General features: G+C 45.5%; 1 protein-coding gene across 1 annotated transcript in view; it reads right to left on the minus strand.

Moving 5' to 3' along the window:
• Positions 1-14,744: 14,744 nt before the first annotated feature.
• LOC310790237 (storkhead-box protein 2-like) overlaps positions 14,745-15,420 on the minus strand; it is a gene marked incomplete at both ends in the record, with an annotated part of 139,872 nt that continues 139,196 nt past the window's right edge. The window contains 2 exons of the mRNA XM_083651908.1: positions 14,745-14,812; positions 14,964-15,106. Of these exons, the coding sequence (XP_083508034.1) occupies positions 14,745-14,812; positions 14,964-15,106 (211 nt within the window). The remainder of the gene's footprint in view (positions 14,813-14,963; positions 15,107-15,420) is intronic.

Genomic DNA, 15,420 nt, shown 5'->3' on the forward strand with positions numbered 1-15,420 from the left:
GAGAAGATAGCTTGATTTAACAAAAAAGAGCAGTTTTTTTCTAGAAGCTGAGATAATGGCCCTTTTGTGAAATTAAACATTTCAAACACATCACTGACTCTGAAGCTAATTTTCTGATGTAGTCACACCTCAAAAATAATTTCCTTCAATAAAACAGTGAAGGCCAGGGAATTTTGTTTGGCAGAATAATATTTTTAGCTGCAACCAGCAGCGCTGGCCCCTGCGTGCGCTGCTGGTTGCAGCTTCTTTGCTTTCTTGATTTGCTGCTGGTGGGCATCGGATATTCTGGCTTGCGTTTGCCAACCCTGTCCTGCTGCCTGGGTCTGTCTGGGTCAGTGTTGTGTGCTGCTCTGCGTGTGCCCCCCCCCCCCCCCCCCCCCCCGCCCCCGCCCCGCCTCAACTGCACACTCCTCCTGTATGGGAGGTGGCTCTCTGCTGAATTTGCTCTGCACTGTGAAGGGTGCGTGACATTCAGCTTTTTTACAGCCTTCCGCGTGTGCTTGTCACCGGCTCCTATGCTTCCAGTTGAGAATAATAACTCCACGGCTGATCATGCGAATGGCCTGGGCTGTCGCAGCGGACATGGAGGAGCTCAATTGTGGGAGCAGATTGGCTGCTGCGGGCACATCTAACGTTAAAACGCTTCATGCATATCGATGCATACGGATGCGATGCGATTTCCGTTTCCCCAACGACTTATTCTCTGTTTTTCTCTGCCTTTCTGTTAACCTGGAGAGCACTGTCGCCACCTAAGGGTTCTGTAAAATAGGTTATAGACCTCCAATAGCTACAATAGTTGTACAGGAAATGCGGAAGGCTTTGATCGACGTCCCACCGTCAAAAAACGCATTGGACGTCCGTGGCACTCTACGTCACTATTTAATTGGACGTCGAAAGACGTCCATGGCACTCAATGACTTAAAGGGTAGGCTACAAATTAGCTACAGTAGCATGTCTTTCTGCTTTATAAGATACACAGCTAACATAGACCCAAAACATTGAATAGCCTATGTCCATTAAATAAAGAAATTTAACAATTATTTCTATTCAAACATGCATTTATCGAACATATATTGCACTTGAATACGGAGCGCACAAAGGTCAAACTCAACGTAACTTCCCCCCCCCCCATCACGATGACACGTGACTTTTGCGATGTGTTCACCGCGCATGTTCATATCGCGATGACGGATGAAAATAGGATGAATCGTGCAGCCCTAGTGTGAACTAATGACAGCACTGGCATCTGAGAGTTGACGCTGCTGCATGGAGCTCTTGGAGATCAGTTTGCTCTCACCTGTTAATTTAAATTATTACTGAACCAAACTGATCCCAGAGCAGCATTCCTACAGAACCGCTTGGCCTCTCCAGGGCCCAGAATGAGGAAGTCTGAAAGCAACAGCTTGTAATGCTGCTGTGTTTATTACAGCTTTAAGTCAGAGCTCTTATTAAAAACTCACGCACACAACATGTCTACCTGTAAGAGACATCCCTGTTCTGTCCAGTGTCAAAAATAAACCCATTCAAATCATATACTGGTCTGCTCCTCATTTTTCTCCACAACTCGGGCTGGGCAATAGATCCATATTGTACCAATATGGCGATATGATATGGTAATAAAAAATCCTCGCCTCGCTCCCTCTGCTCATCCACCCTTGCAGACCGCCTCGCCCCTCCATCGCTACGTGGGCTCAGAAGTCACTCATCCCGATCGCCACTCTTCTTGTCTCTGGCGCCACAATGGTAGAACAAGCTCCGCCTTCTCTCCGGACGGCCCAATCACTGCCCATCTTCCGGCGGAGACCAAAAACACCTTTTCAGGCTCCACCTGGACCCTTCTTGAAATAACCATTCTTCTTTACAAAAAAAATTCAACTAATGCTACTTATTCTTTCTTAAAACTAATTTCTACAAATGCATTTTCCTTTGGAGAAAAAAAGTTAGCTGACCTAGACTGTGTTGCACAGCTGATTTCAGCTATTACTATGATTACTATTGACATGTAAGTCGCTTTGGATAAAAGTGTCTGCTAAATGATGTAATGTAATATGCATATATGGAAAGTGTTGTTTTTTCCTGGTTTTAAAGGCTGCATTACAGTAAAGTGATGTCATTTTTGTTGTTCTAGCTGTGCTATTATCTACCTTCACCCACGTAGTCATATCCACATATAGTCGGGGCATTTTATCAGATATTTTGGGCAAACTGGGAATACATTCCTTACCATATGGGATATAGATAGACTGTTTATCTCTATGGAATATAGATGTGATAGAGATGGACACTGTTTATCTCTATGGAATATAGATGTGATAGAGATAGACAGTAGATACTGTGTTTCTCTCTATGGAATAGAGATAAACACTTTATTGTATAGAGGTTGTGAGTTCTAACCCAGGATATGTGCACACACTTAGTTTGTATCTGTGTTTGTTGAGGCAGCAAAGTTATTTGTATTTGAAAAGTGGAAACAGGCATTAATCTTGGTGTGGCACACTAATTGACAAGCAAAATTGAAAATGGCACTTAATATGAAAAAGGTTGCAGACCCGTGCCTTAATAACGCAAATCAACTTTCAATAACTGTCAAACTAAACGAATGACTTCGAAACTGTTTAAAGTTTTCCGCTATACTACTGATGTCACTAGATGGCAGCAGTGTTTTACAACTACAGCAGACTTTCCTCACATGCAAAAAAGTCTCCAGGGTTACAACTGGCTTCCCCCATTTTTTTGCAGTTATTTTGATCCCAAAATAGGAGGATCTCTGAGAGGTTATGTCTGCTCTGGTATCTGTCACCTTTTTCACTCTCCATGACTTGACATCCCGGTGTCAGCCCCAGCAGAACATCCAGCAACAAGTGATGTCACAGGTGTTGAACGCCCACTTAGAATGGCACCTTTTGCTCCATATTTCTGCCCACTGTGTACAAGAGTACCGCATTCTTTCTCACATCTCCAGCATGTGTCACTGTTCCTTAATTTAAGTTTGGCTAATTTACTCGGAGTCCAATAGCTTCTATTTAGCAATTTATACTGAATAAGCTGAGACTGCGCTTCACGTGAACATGTATGCCAAGAGGCAACACCTCCCTCCATCTGCCTTCATTCTTCATTCTTCTTCACCCACATCTTTTTCCCAACACAATCTCAAACCTTCCAGTGGGGTCATTGTGGCGTGATTTCTATTCGCACAGGTTCTATTCGCACAGGTTACGCAACAACCACGCCTTGTGCCCGCCAACGCACATAGGTTACGCAACAACCACGCCCTGTGCCCGCCAACGCAGCAGTCAAGCGCCGGGATTGGCCAGGCGCTCATGCTCACGTGAGACTGACGAGGTGAAGGCCACAACAGACTCGTCCGCCTCGTATAAAGCTTAATAACAACTGATTCACTTGGACTTGTCTTCATAGTATTCCCATGATTCACATGCATTTCTGACCAATATGGCACTTTACACTACACACTGCTCATTGGCTGTGTGTGTAATTAGATTGTAATCACCTGTTACAATCAGACCAAGATGTCTGTGTGGTGATGTCACAATACTATCAATAAACCACTGGTCTACTTGTTGCTGTGAGTTTTGTATTGTTGTGCTAACATTCTGGTATGATAAACATGGACCTGGAACCATTCTGCCTATGTTTGAATCTGGTTTTCTATTTTGACACTTATGAGCACTCAGTGCAGACTCAGAGTAGTTAACTGTTTCTTTAATGATTAATACATGTCATTAGTTAATCATTAGATAGTTGCTGATTAGTCGGTCAATTCCTGAATAGAGTGGTTAATGATTAGTAAATGTGAAAATAACAATATTAATAATTGATTTTTTATTTTATTTTAATATATATACCCCCCCCCCCACCACCACCACCATATCAATTGGGTTAGGGTATGGTCGTGGTTAAGAAAACCCTAATCTTAACCACATCTATTTGAATCTGGTTTTCTATTTTGACACTTATGAGCACTCAGTGCAGACTCAAGTAGTTCACTGTTTCTTTAATGATTAATACATGTCAGTTCGTGAATATATTAGTTAATCATTAGATAGTTGCTGATTAGTCGGTCAATTCCTGAATAGAGTGGTTAATGATTAGTAAATGTGAAAATAATAATATTAATAATTGAAAACAAAATATAAAAAAAAAATATATATACCCCCCACCACCACCATATCAATTGGGTTAGGGTATGGTCGTGGTTAAGATCCTAATCTTAACCACATCTATTTGACTTGCTGCATGTTCTGTGTGTTTGAGCTGGGCTGTAGTCCAGTGGTGAAAGACCATGCCTTCCAACCCAAAGGTTTGTGGTTTGAATCCCGGTACCGACACTAAAACCTTTTCAAGTCTTTCATTGGGAAAGCCATAACAAAACTGCCTAGAGATCCATTGTAAGTTACCTAGCTGATGGTCTAGGGGTTAAGGCAGTCACCTTAACAACCGCATTGTATGCGGAGAAGTGCAGGTTCGATTCCTGCAGGGGATTTGAAGTTGTCTCCCCACCCCTCCCTCCTCCCCCACTCCTCTCCCCATCCCTCCCCATCCCATCCTCCCGCCCCCCACCCCTCCCTCCTCCCCCACTCCTCTCCCCACCCTCCTCTCCCCACCCACCCCTCCCTCCTTCCCCATCCCTCCTCTCCCCCTCCTCCTGCCCCCCACTCCTCTCCCCACCCATCCCTCCCCATCCCATCCCTCCTCCCCCCATCCCATCCCCCCACCCCTCCCTCCCCTGCCATCTCCCGGCCTCCTTCCTTCACCGTGTTCTCACTCAACCACTCTCACCATCTCTGCAGGGACTGTGCCCGCTCCCCTCTCTCCTCTGCGGGTCAGTCCCTGCAGAGATGGTAGTAGAGTGGTTGAGTGCGAACAGGGTGAGAGGAAGGAAGCCGGGAGATACATAGATAGATGGCAGAGGAGGGCATTTTGTTGGAGGAAGGGAGACAGGAGGAGAGGTCAGACAGAGTGGGAGAAAGATAGGTGGACAGGTTGGAGTGGACTGGTGGTCCTCTCTCCTGCCTTGTCCTCTCCTGCCTTGAAGTCCTCTCTCCCTGTCCTCTCTCTCCTGCCTTGAAGTCCTCTCTCCCTGTCCTCTCTCTCCCTGGTCAGACAGAGGGGGGGGGGGGGGGGGGGGGGGGGGATAGGTGGTTGTCCTCTCTCCTAGGGGAGTGGTGGTGGACTGGTTGTCCTCTCTCCTGCCTTGTCCTCTCTCCTGCCTTGAAGTCCTCTCTCCTGCCTCTCTCTCCCTGTCCTCTCTCTCCTGCCTTGTCCTCTCTCCCTGTCCTCTCTCTCCCTGTCCTCTCTCACCCCCCACAATGGATCTCTAGGCAGTTTTGTTATGGCTTTCCCCAACAAGCTGGAATAAACCTAACGAAAGGACATTTGGCTCTCCTTCGCCTACCAAGTATTCTCCTGTGCCGTGCACCGAAACTTTAAAAACACCGGTGAGTGTGCTCGCTACTGGCTTATTGCCACTTCCTGTTTTAACAGAAATTTCAAAGTAAAATGCCTTTGGCGTTTCTTTTAACCATATTAATTATTTTAGCTTTGGTATTATACAGTACCAAAGCTAAAATAATGAATACAGTGACATGCTAGACAGCTGTCCTGTGTTTATAACACCAATAAAATGCATTAAAAAACAGTTTGTGCTTCCTGCAGCTCTAATTTCATACGCTCTCTCTTTGTTTGATTTTCATCATACTCTGGTCTTCCATAATAATAATACGTTCAGTGTTTATGCCTGTGTTGCTGTCTGTTGTAGTGTAAAACGATCTAAAGGTGGTTACATGAAAGTGAGTGAGAAAAGAATAGTGACATCACAACAGTATAATCCTAATGTGAATTTAAAATTTAATATTCCTCTAAATATGGCTAAAAGTCCAAAAAACATCACATTTCCCCCTAGTCAATAGTAGTTCCAGCGCGCCTGCTTGGGGGCCTGTAAAATGTGTTTGTTTTATGGGGTATTTTCATACTAATCATGAACCCAAAATGTACATTCATGTTGTTTTTTTACACAGACCACCACCACAATTATAAAATAGGCCTAGATCAGGGGTCCCCAAACTTAAGAATGCCGCGGTCCACTTTAAAATATGAAAATCTTCCGGGCCCACCCAACCCTTATGCCCTGTCACTCTCTAGGGCTACCACCCCAGACTTTCTAAAAACACACACGCACACATGGGCTGGAGGCCCACCAACATTTGAAGGCCTGATAATCTAGTAAACATAAAACTGTGAAGATAAATTCTGTTGCAATCAGTCTTGGGTCAGAACGTATTTTGCCGAGACTAATTTGTGACCATAATAAAACACAGCAGCAGTGTAACCAAACATTGTTATTTTATTATCTTAAAAAGTAACACAATCCCCATGGGGTATATCACATACACTACAACAACGGTAACACCAGTACTACACATCGGAGGGACTTTCAGATATTATAGACATTAAAAAAAATCCCTCTTTTTATTGTTTAAATTATTTGACTAGGCATGACAGATAAACATCATTTACAAGTATGACATACCGTCACCATTAGAAACAATGTTATTGTTGAAACTGCGTTTTTATAAACCACCGCCAATGTTAAGGGAAGACATTTCATGGACTGTCAGTGTGGAAGAGGGAGTTGTGGGGGTGGGCGGACGGAGGGCCACTGGGGCAGGCAGCGGAGGGTGCTTTGGATGGGATGGGGGGGGGGGGGGGGGGCAGTGCAAACATCAGACATGAGGGGTAGAACCTGTGACCTCCACCAGACAGGGGACTAGAGCCCTACTTTAGTGGTGAAACTTTGCTGTACTTGTAGAATAGGGACAAGCACCCAACTGTAGCGCTAGAATGGGGATTAAAACTCAAGAATAATGGTACTATAGAGAGGCAAAGTGACCGCCTACTTCCTGCTTCAGCACTGTACCAGAGATTTTTATCTGCCCTTTATGTTCCCATAGACATTTCGTAAAATGCTTATAAAAATAGTTTTACTTGGTCAAACCAAACGGTTCAGATATATTTAGAATGGGCAGAGACCATAGAACATTTCACTCGGACCAAAACTTAAAAAAACTACACAGAAAACATGTTTGATTTAAATCAGCAATTTTATTACATTTTGGTCCGAGTTAAATGTTCTGTGGTCTCTCCTGTTTCTAAATATATCTGAATCGTTTGGTTTGACCAAGTAAAACTATTTCTATAAGCATTTTACGAAATGTCTATGGGAAAATAAATGGCGGATGAAAATCTCTGGTACAGTGCTGACGCAGGAAGTAGGCGGTCACTTTGCCTCTCTATAGAGACTAAAATGACTAGAACCCTATTCTACCGGTAGAATAGGGATTAAAACTCCTCTCTCTGTAATCTCTGTAGTGGTAGAATTGGACTAAAGCCCTATTGCAATGATACAAGAGGGACTAGAAACCTACTGCAATGGTAGTCTAGGGATTAGAACCCTGGTGTGGCGTAATAGGGACTCGAACCCAACTGTTTTGGTAGAACAAAGACTACTAGACCCTATTAATAGTGGTACAGTAGAATGGGAACTAGACCCCGGTCTTAGTGGTTGAACAGGGACTAAAACCCTAGAATAGGGACTAGAATCCAGTGGTACAGTAGAGACTGGAACCCAACTGTAGTGGTAGAATAGACTGTAGTGTTTCCCTATAGAAAAGGAATCAGAATCCAAAAATATCAGTAGGATGGGGACTAAAACCCTACGGTGGCAGAATATAAACTAGAATCCTAGTGTAGTTGTGGAATACAAACTAGAACCCTGGTATAGTGGTCAGATAGAGAATAGAACTGTAGTACAGTTGCAGAATAGGGACTTAAACCCTGGTGCAATGATATGAGAACAGGGAGTAGAACCCTAGAATAGTAGTAGAATTAAGAGTGGAACCCTATTGTAGTGGTAGAGTAGGGACTACAACCCTACTGCAGTGGCAAAATGGAGACCAAAACAATTCTAGTACAGTAGTACAATGGGGACTAGGATCCTACTAAAGTGGTAAAATATGAATTAGTACCGTAGTATAGCAGTCGGACCCTTGACCCAATGGAGTGGTAAATTAGACTAGAATCCAGTTCTAGTGGTGCAAAAATGAGTTATCAAAATGACATTCTGTTTTAATGTCGGACCAAAGTGTGAGCAGGTTGTACTACGGGACCATGTTTCTGCCTCCTCCCTAGAACCATAGACTGCATCAAATATGGACGTCATAACAGCTCCCCAAAAGTGCAGCCAAAACATCTCGATCGCCCCCTTGTGGCTGGTCCCAGTATAGGTCATAAATCCCGCATGTTAGCAATGGGGGAAAAAAGGAAATAAGATCAAATCAAAGTGTGTGCGTCAAAAACATTTTTCCCAAAGATTGTTTCTGCCATTTTAGGTAGTTCTTGTAAGCTGATGTAACGGTTAATTCTTCTGATAAGTTTGATTTAATCGGTTATATTTGACGATATAAAAAGTTGAAAGCTGTGACAGCCACTCTCAAACCTCCGTCAGACGGCGGGAAGACCCGCCCTACTCTACTGCGTAGACTCGGGCTGACATCACCGGCTCAAGATGGCGGTACCCCGGATATTTTGGCTTCACTTTTGCATAGCGGCAGGAAGTAGAGGGGCCTCGTTCATATTATATACAGTCAACGCTTTGAACTGACATTACCTCGCAATGGCCATGGAGCAGGACCGTGGAGCCAACATGGCTGCCACTGAAAGTGCAAACTAAACGGTGTCCCTTATGGCTCTGGTCTAAACTTGAAACATCATTACTGTGGTGCCTGTCTATCTATGTTAAAGAGACAGATCATTCCAAATTGAAAAATAATGTAATGTATAAATACGTATTTTTCCTCTTACTGGTAGTGCTACTGTATGTATCCATCTAGAGCTGTCTGCCATCTCTCCAATACAATGGAAGTGGATGTTGGCCACAAGCCGAGTGCCATCCAGTTCCATTGTAGTATTCAAGAGACATCTCTATGGCTGATATCTCCAAAACTCTGCAACGTTCTCTAAAACCATCTAGATGGATAAATAGCACTACAGGTACGAGGAAAAATATACATTTTTGATTTGGGGTGAACTGTCCCTTTAAGGGTAGTATTTGGGTTCAAGTCCCTCCCTGGGATTTGGACAGAGGTGGGTTCTGGGTGGGGTCGGGGGTTAAGGGGAGTCCAGCACTTTGATGTATAGTGTGTTAGTGTGTGTGTGTGTGTGTACATAAACATTCACAGGCTAGAGGGTGATGACAACGTGGTAGTAGGGGCGGGGCTAGAGGCTGATGACAACGTGGTAGTAGGGGCGGGGCTAGAAGCTGATGACAGTGTGGTAGTAGGGGCGGGGCTAGAGGCTGATGACAGTGTGGTAGTAGGGGCGGGGCTAGAGGCTGATGACAGTGTGGTAGTAGGGGCGGGGCTAGAGGCTGATGACAGTGTGGTAGTCGGGGCGGGGCGGGCTGTGTTTTTGCTGCTGTGGAGGTAGTTATAGAAGAGCCTGTAAGGACGAGGACACTGGTATGGACTAGCCCTGAGCCTATAGGACAGCGGGATTTGAATGATTGACAAATGGTTAGACCTATAGGACTGCAGGATTGGTAGGGATGGGTGAATCCAACTCAGCTCAGGCCTGGTTTCACAAGTAAAGCCAGACTTTAAAGTGTGGCTCTTATTCTACGTCTCCCTGTGCTAGAGTCAGTGGTCGCCCCCTAGTGCAGTAAGTAGGTACTGTGTATTTCAGCTTCGGGTGATTCCGTCTTTATGTCCGGTCGCTCACACCTCAACGGGTCGCTTTCTCACGGTTACTAGCAGGGACACAAAATGGCTGCCACCACGTGTGCAGGCGGGAGCTGTAACTGTATATAATACTATATTCCACCTACATCATCACTCTTTTTTTATTAGGACTAGAAATATCGCACACTCATTTCTCGCACTGCTATTTGCGCACTGTTCTGAGCATGTGCAGTTGAGCCCTCCGCCTTATAGTAGATTATTTTCATTATGGCCATAGCTGACTAGAATCCATCTTATTATATAGTAGATTATTTTCATTATGGCCATAGCTGACTATAATATATCTTAGCACCAGGAGTGAGAATGGCTCAGGGATTTGACCAAAACAGCGAGGAGGAGGGGGGGGGGGGGGGGGGGCGAGTAAAGTTGTAAACTCATTAGAAACTCATTGGAATTGAAGGGGAGTGAAGTAAAGAAGTGAAGTGTATCAAAAAAAAAAAAATACTGAAACAAGAAATCACATCCCCGCTTGCTCCATGTAACACTGGTCTGGTGTCGATTCATTTAGCCCCTCCGTCTCCTCTTCCAGCACAACTCTCTAGTGATGGAGAAGCACCTCCTGCAGCCTGTGCTGTGCTCGACTCTGAGGGACAGCTCGCGCCATAGAATCTGGGAGGAAAAACCCCCAAGGCTCGTCTACATCAACGGCTGAGCAAGCGGCAGCGCTGCCACCAAACTGTAAACATCAGACTTCTGCAACTTTCAAACTGCAAAACCCAAGAAAACTACCACAAGCCTAAGCTGTCCAACTGAAGGAGGATGTGTCAGATCATGACGGCACAAAACACAGGAGGGCCCCTGAAATCTCCTCAAAAGTCCGTTTTGAAAAATCCCAAGCTGCAGCTTCAGGCCACATGTACCAGTTGACTGCTGCCACAGTGATCCATGGGAAAACGGACATAATTATTATTAATTAGTAACGATAGATCTCTGTCCGTTGGGCTGTTCTGAAATGTCCACATTCTGGCCGTGGCAGAATAGACCTTCCTCCATTCTGATTGGCTAAACGGACGTGAGGGATCCTTCCGTCCATTGGACTTTTGGTCCGTCAAAACGGCTGAAAATCTGACGGAGACCGATGTGTGGCCAGCACTGCCTGGAGAACAGCCAGCGCCAGCACTGCCTGGAGAACAGACCACGGTCACTGACAATGAACGGAGATGGACAAACAGCGCCTCAGTGTGGTGGTGAAGGTGAATGACGAGAGGCGATCATTTTTTGATCCCATTTGAAATGTGCCATGAGGTACACGTGTGTCCATTTAAAAGACAGCTTTGCAAGTCAAGAAAGGTTTGTGGTGAAACTGAGGTATATTGTGTAAGACGAGAGATGTAGTTCATTGATCCGTTTCATACAAAACTAAACATTACGTTTCAGTTTTACGATAAAATGCGGCTTTCTCGAAAAATTGGTTGACTCCTGCTTCCAGCTGTTTCAGGAAACATTGATTGCCATCTTGGTTGGTTTTATACAGGTCCAGCCCATGGATGTATTAAAAGAACTGGATAGGCGAGGCTGCTCACTGGCGCATGAAGCCATCATGGGGGGGGTTTTCTTCCTGGTTTTACTTCCTGACCATGCGGCCTAAGGCGAAGTGCGCATGTGTGCCATGACATATTCCATGACGTCTCCCACCCATGGATGTATTAACCCATTGATACCTGATGCAGCATTTGTGTGCGTATCCCTTTAAGACCGCGAACCGCGTTAACGCGGTCTTAAAGGGATACGCACACAAATGAGGGATATACACGCAAATGCTGCATCAGGTATCAATGGGTTAAAAGAAGAAAATACACCCGTATACGGCTCTTAGTTAACCTGACGCTGCCAGATGGACGGTTTACCTTCACATTACGTTTCACTAAACCAGTCGATCTGGGAATGCAGTAACCAGACCCGCTGACGGAGGCGGGCACTTTTTCCAAGCTACTTGGCAGGTGATTGGATGACCCCTCTGTCCATCACCGCTGGTGCGTGTTAACTTCAACCAATCAGATCGCCATGCCTCTGACGTCACGTTTGCGACCAGAGGAAGGTGCCTGATCTCCATGGTATTCATTGATTGAGTCCTCACCGTCCTCATCATCGTAAAGTCGCCTTTGAAGCATGACATTAGATTATAACGAACTAGTTGTGTGGCTTAGCCTTCCCAAATGTTGAGGGTCGTTTTTTAGAATTTAATACATAGAATTGGGACCATTACATTCATTCAGACTGCCCGTCACTTCCGCGGCGGCAGCCATGTTGACGAGTGAAAAGAACTACAAAGACCATGTACCCACTACTTGCCCAGACGAGCCTAAGCCCGCCTACGGCCGCCGCTGATTCGGCGAGCCGGCATGGTTCGGCCAATCATCTTAACTGCCTGCGCATGACAAGATGTTTTACGTCGAGATAATCTCTTTTGATCTCGCGAGGTTATCCATCTTGCAAGCAAGGTTAGCTCTTAGTGGCTCCTGAAGAAAAAACGCCCCATTTTTTTTTGATAATTAAAAGAGTCGTTTTATACTTTGAGTGACACCCGGAAAAAATTCCCCTGGGTTTAACAGCTGCCCCATGCAAGTGGATGGGAATTTTCCTTTCTGGGCTGCATGGCGTCACGTGACTTGCAATACAGAGCTTCGCCACCATGTTCAAATGGCTTCACAGCCCAGCGCTATTCCTGGGGGCTTGGTCCAGCCAGTGTCTCCTAGAAAGCTGCAGCTCGTCTGTGTGACTGCCTCAAAGTATGAGATGTACAGTCCAGAGGTTGCACACTTTGCCTGCATGGCAGTCAATGCAATCACAAAGGCCCAGATTCGGGAGAGGGACAGGTGATGTTGAGGAGCCTGCATTTGGACCTGGGGCTACCTCTGCCATTACACTTCCTCAGGAGGGTTAGGGTCTTCAGTCGTCAGGAACATGGCTGCTTCTCTGCTCTCTCTAATGACAGAGACCTTCCTGCAGAGATTTGAGGACTCCAACAGGAGTGTTGTATTTCCTCTCAGCGTTGCCAGGCCCACAGCACCTTATCTTCTCATGGCCCCAACCAGGCCCACAGCACCTTATCTTCCCAGGTCCACAGCACCTTATCTTCTCATGGCCCCAAGTCCAAACTTTGTATGTAAATAACAATAATAAATAATAATTAAAAAAGAGAGGACAAATCACATGGACATCATGGCACAATTCAAACGGGATAAAAAAAAAAATGTCTCTCGCCGTTCACCACCAACTCATATTTGTTCAGACGCTGGTTCGTATGCTGAAGCAGGAAGTGACGCTGACGATTATACAGAGGGCATAATGGCAACATGTAGTCTTGTTTGCAGATTACGGATGTAACGTATACGGCGATATCACGTAAGCACGGTTATGGTACCATAACCTTTCCCTGTAATACCGTGCCCACAATATGTTGCACACCACTACAAATAAGTTCATAATGGAGTTGTGTAAACATTCTCATATAAGTTTCAGTTCAATAAAGTTATAGTCTTCTTGAACGCAAAATACTTGTTTTGTTTGTTTTTTCGATGGGCCATAGTACCTTTAATTAAGGGGGGGGGGGGGGGGTGCCATGAAATACCGTATATCGCGATTTTTGTGTAAATACCATTATCATACTCTGAAATTTCATATCATTAATTTCATATTAAATGTTGTTTTTTGTTGTAATAGTCAGGGTCATAATTTGACATTTTTTCTGCAATGCACTTTCTATGGTGGCTGCCACTGCAAGGAGCTGGACTGTCTCATCAGTTAACAGTAAGAGCTGAATTAGAGTGTAATACCAGGAGACACCACTAGGGAGACACACTGAGCTGGAGCAGCTGGAATGGGAGTGGAAATAACATGACCTGAGATTACAGATTATACAAACATACGCACGCACACGCGCGCACGCACACGCGCGCACACACATGGGCGCGCACACACATGGGCACGCACACACATGGGCGCGCACACACACACACACACACACACACACACACACTTATATATACAGGCAGCAGTCAGTCATATTATCCAAGTGAAACAACACAACAGCAGTGTGTAAACTAGAGGCTGTAGAATGACATGGTCAGAGTCTGCCCAGTGGCCTGGTGTGTATGTGTCGGTGTGTGTGTGTGTGTGTGTGTATGTGTCGGTGTGTGTGTGTGTGTGTGTGTGTGTGTGTGGGGCCTGGTCGCCAGAATAAAATGTGGGCGTTGTACATTTGTGTAATCCTCCACAGATACATACAATATTATGTTTGTGAACCAAAAATATGTTGCATATCATGTTTCTAGGTATGTGTATATTACCGTTATAGAGTGTGCTATTGAAATAGCGCGGTGGCCAGTAAGGGTGTTTGCTGCCGGGGTGGATGTTAACACTTGCCTTTCACACCCGAGAGCCTTTCAACCGTGAGTCATTTAACATTTAACATTTTTGTTTAAGCCTAACCCAAACCATAATCCTACCCTTTGCAAAGTGGTTTCTACTTGCCTAAACATAACCAAAGTTGTTTTATTTGCATTCAAAGTTGGAAAGGCAGCCAGGTTTTCAAATTAACCACCGTTTTGGTTTCAAATCCACGTTGAGATTGTAGGTTTTGCAGAAACTCAAAATGTCATGTTTTACAAATGGATTTTGCAGCCATTGTTTCAAATTTACGTTGAGATTCCACATTATCTCTGGTAAAATGCCTACATTATATTCTGGCGATTTGGGTTGGCATGTGTGAAACTGGTGGCCTAAATGTCTTTGTATCTATCAGTGTGTGTGTGTGTGTGTGTGTGTGTGTGTGTGTGTATGCGTGCACGTGTGTGCAACAGCTGTAGTTCTACAGTGGGCCTGTTGGAGCGCCACTGAGTCAGTCAGTCTGTCAGTGTGATGCTGTAACAGTCTGTGTGTGTGTGTGTGTGTGGGGGGGGGGGGAGACTTGTATTTTCGCAGCCCTGCCCTTTAGCGTTCTGAGCCGCGCCCCTGACCCCGTGGCTCCGCCCCCGGCCCCTTGGCTCCGTCCCTAGACGCTGGTGATGGAGGCGAGGCAGGCGGGGGGCTTCTGCAGTTTCTCCGGCTGGGTGTGTGTGTGCGGCTGGGTGTGTGTGTGTGGCTGGGTGTGTGTGTGTGGCTGGGTGTGTGTGTGTGGCTGGGTGTGTGTGTGTGTGTGAGGCTGAGGGCCGGGGGGCTCCGGGATGGCGCGGAAGGAGAAGGGGGGGCCATTGGTGGGGGCCATGCCCAGGTGTCCGGGGCTCAGGGCCAGATTCTGTCGACGGTTACTCTCCACTATGGAGGAGGTGTTGGACGCTAGACTCTCTCTAGTGCTGCAGAGACACAGAGAGAGAGAGAGAGCGGTTATACAACTGCAGATCAGGGATGGGAAAAGTACACACATTCTTTACTTAGGTAGAAGTACAGTTACTTGTGTACAAAAAAAAAAGACTGGTCAAAGTAGAAGTACTCATTCAACTTGTTTACTCAAGTAAAAGTAAAACTAGAACGACCGCACCGCGGTTATATGCCTCCGCCAACAAGTCTTGACGTTTGAGCCAAATGTGAAGACATTTTGTCAAGGTGTTACTGAGATATGGCGTTACCGAGCTTGAAGATGGTGTTGGTGAGGTGACAGTAACCAGGC

This window comes from Poromitra crassiceps (genome assembly GCF_964638095.1).
Source record: "Poromitra crassiceps genome assembly, chromosome: 15".
NCBI lineage: Eukaryota > Metazoa > Chordata > Actinopteri > Beryciformes > Melamphaidae > Poromitra > Poromitra crassiceps.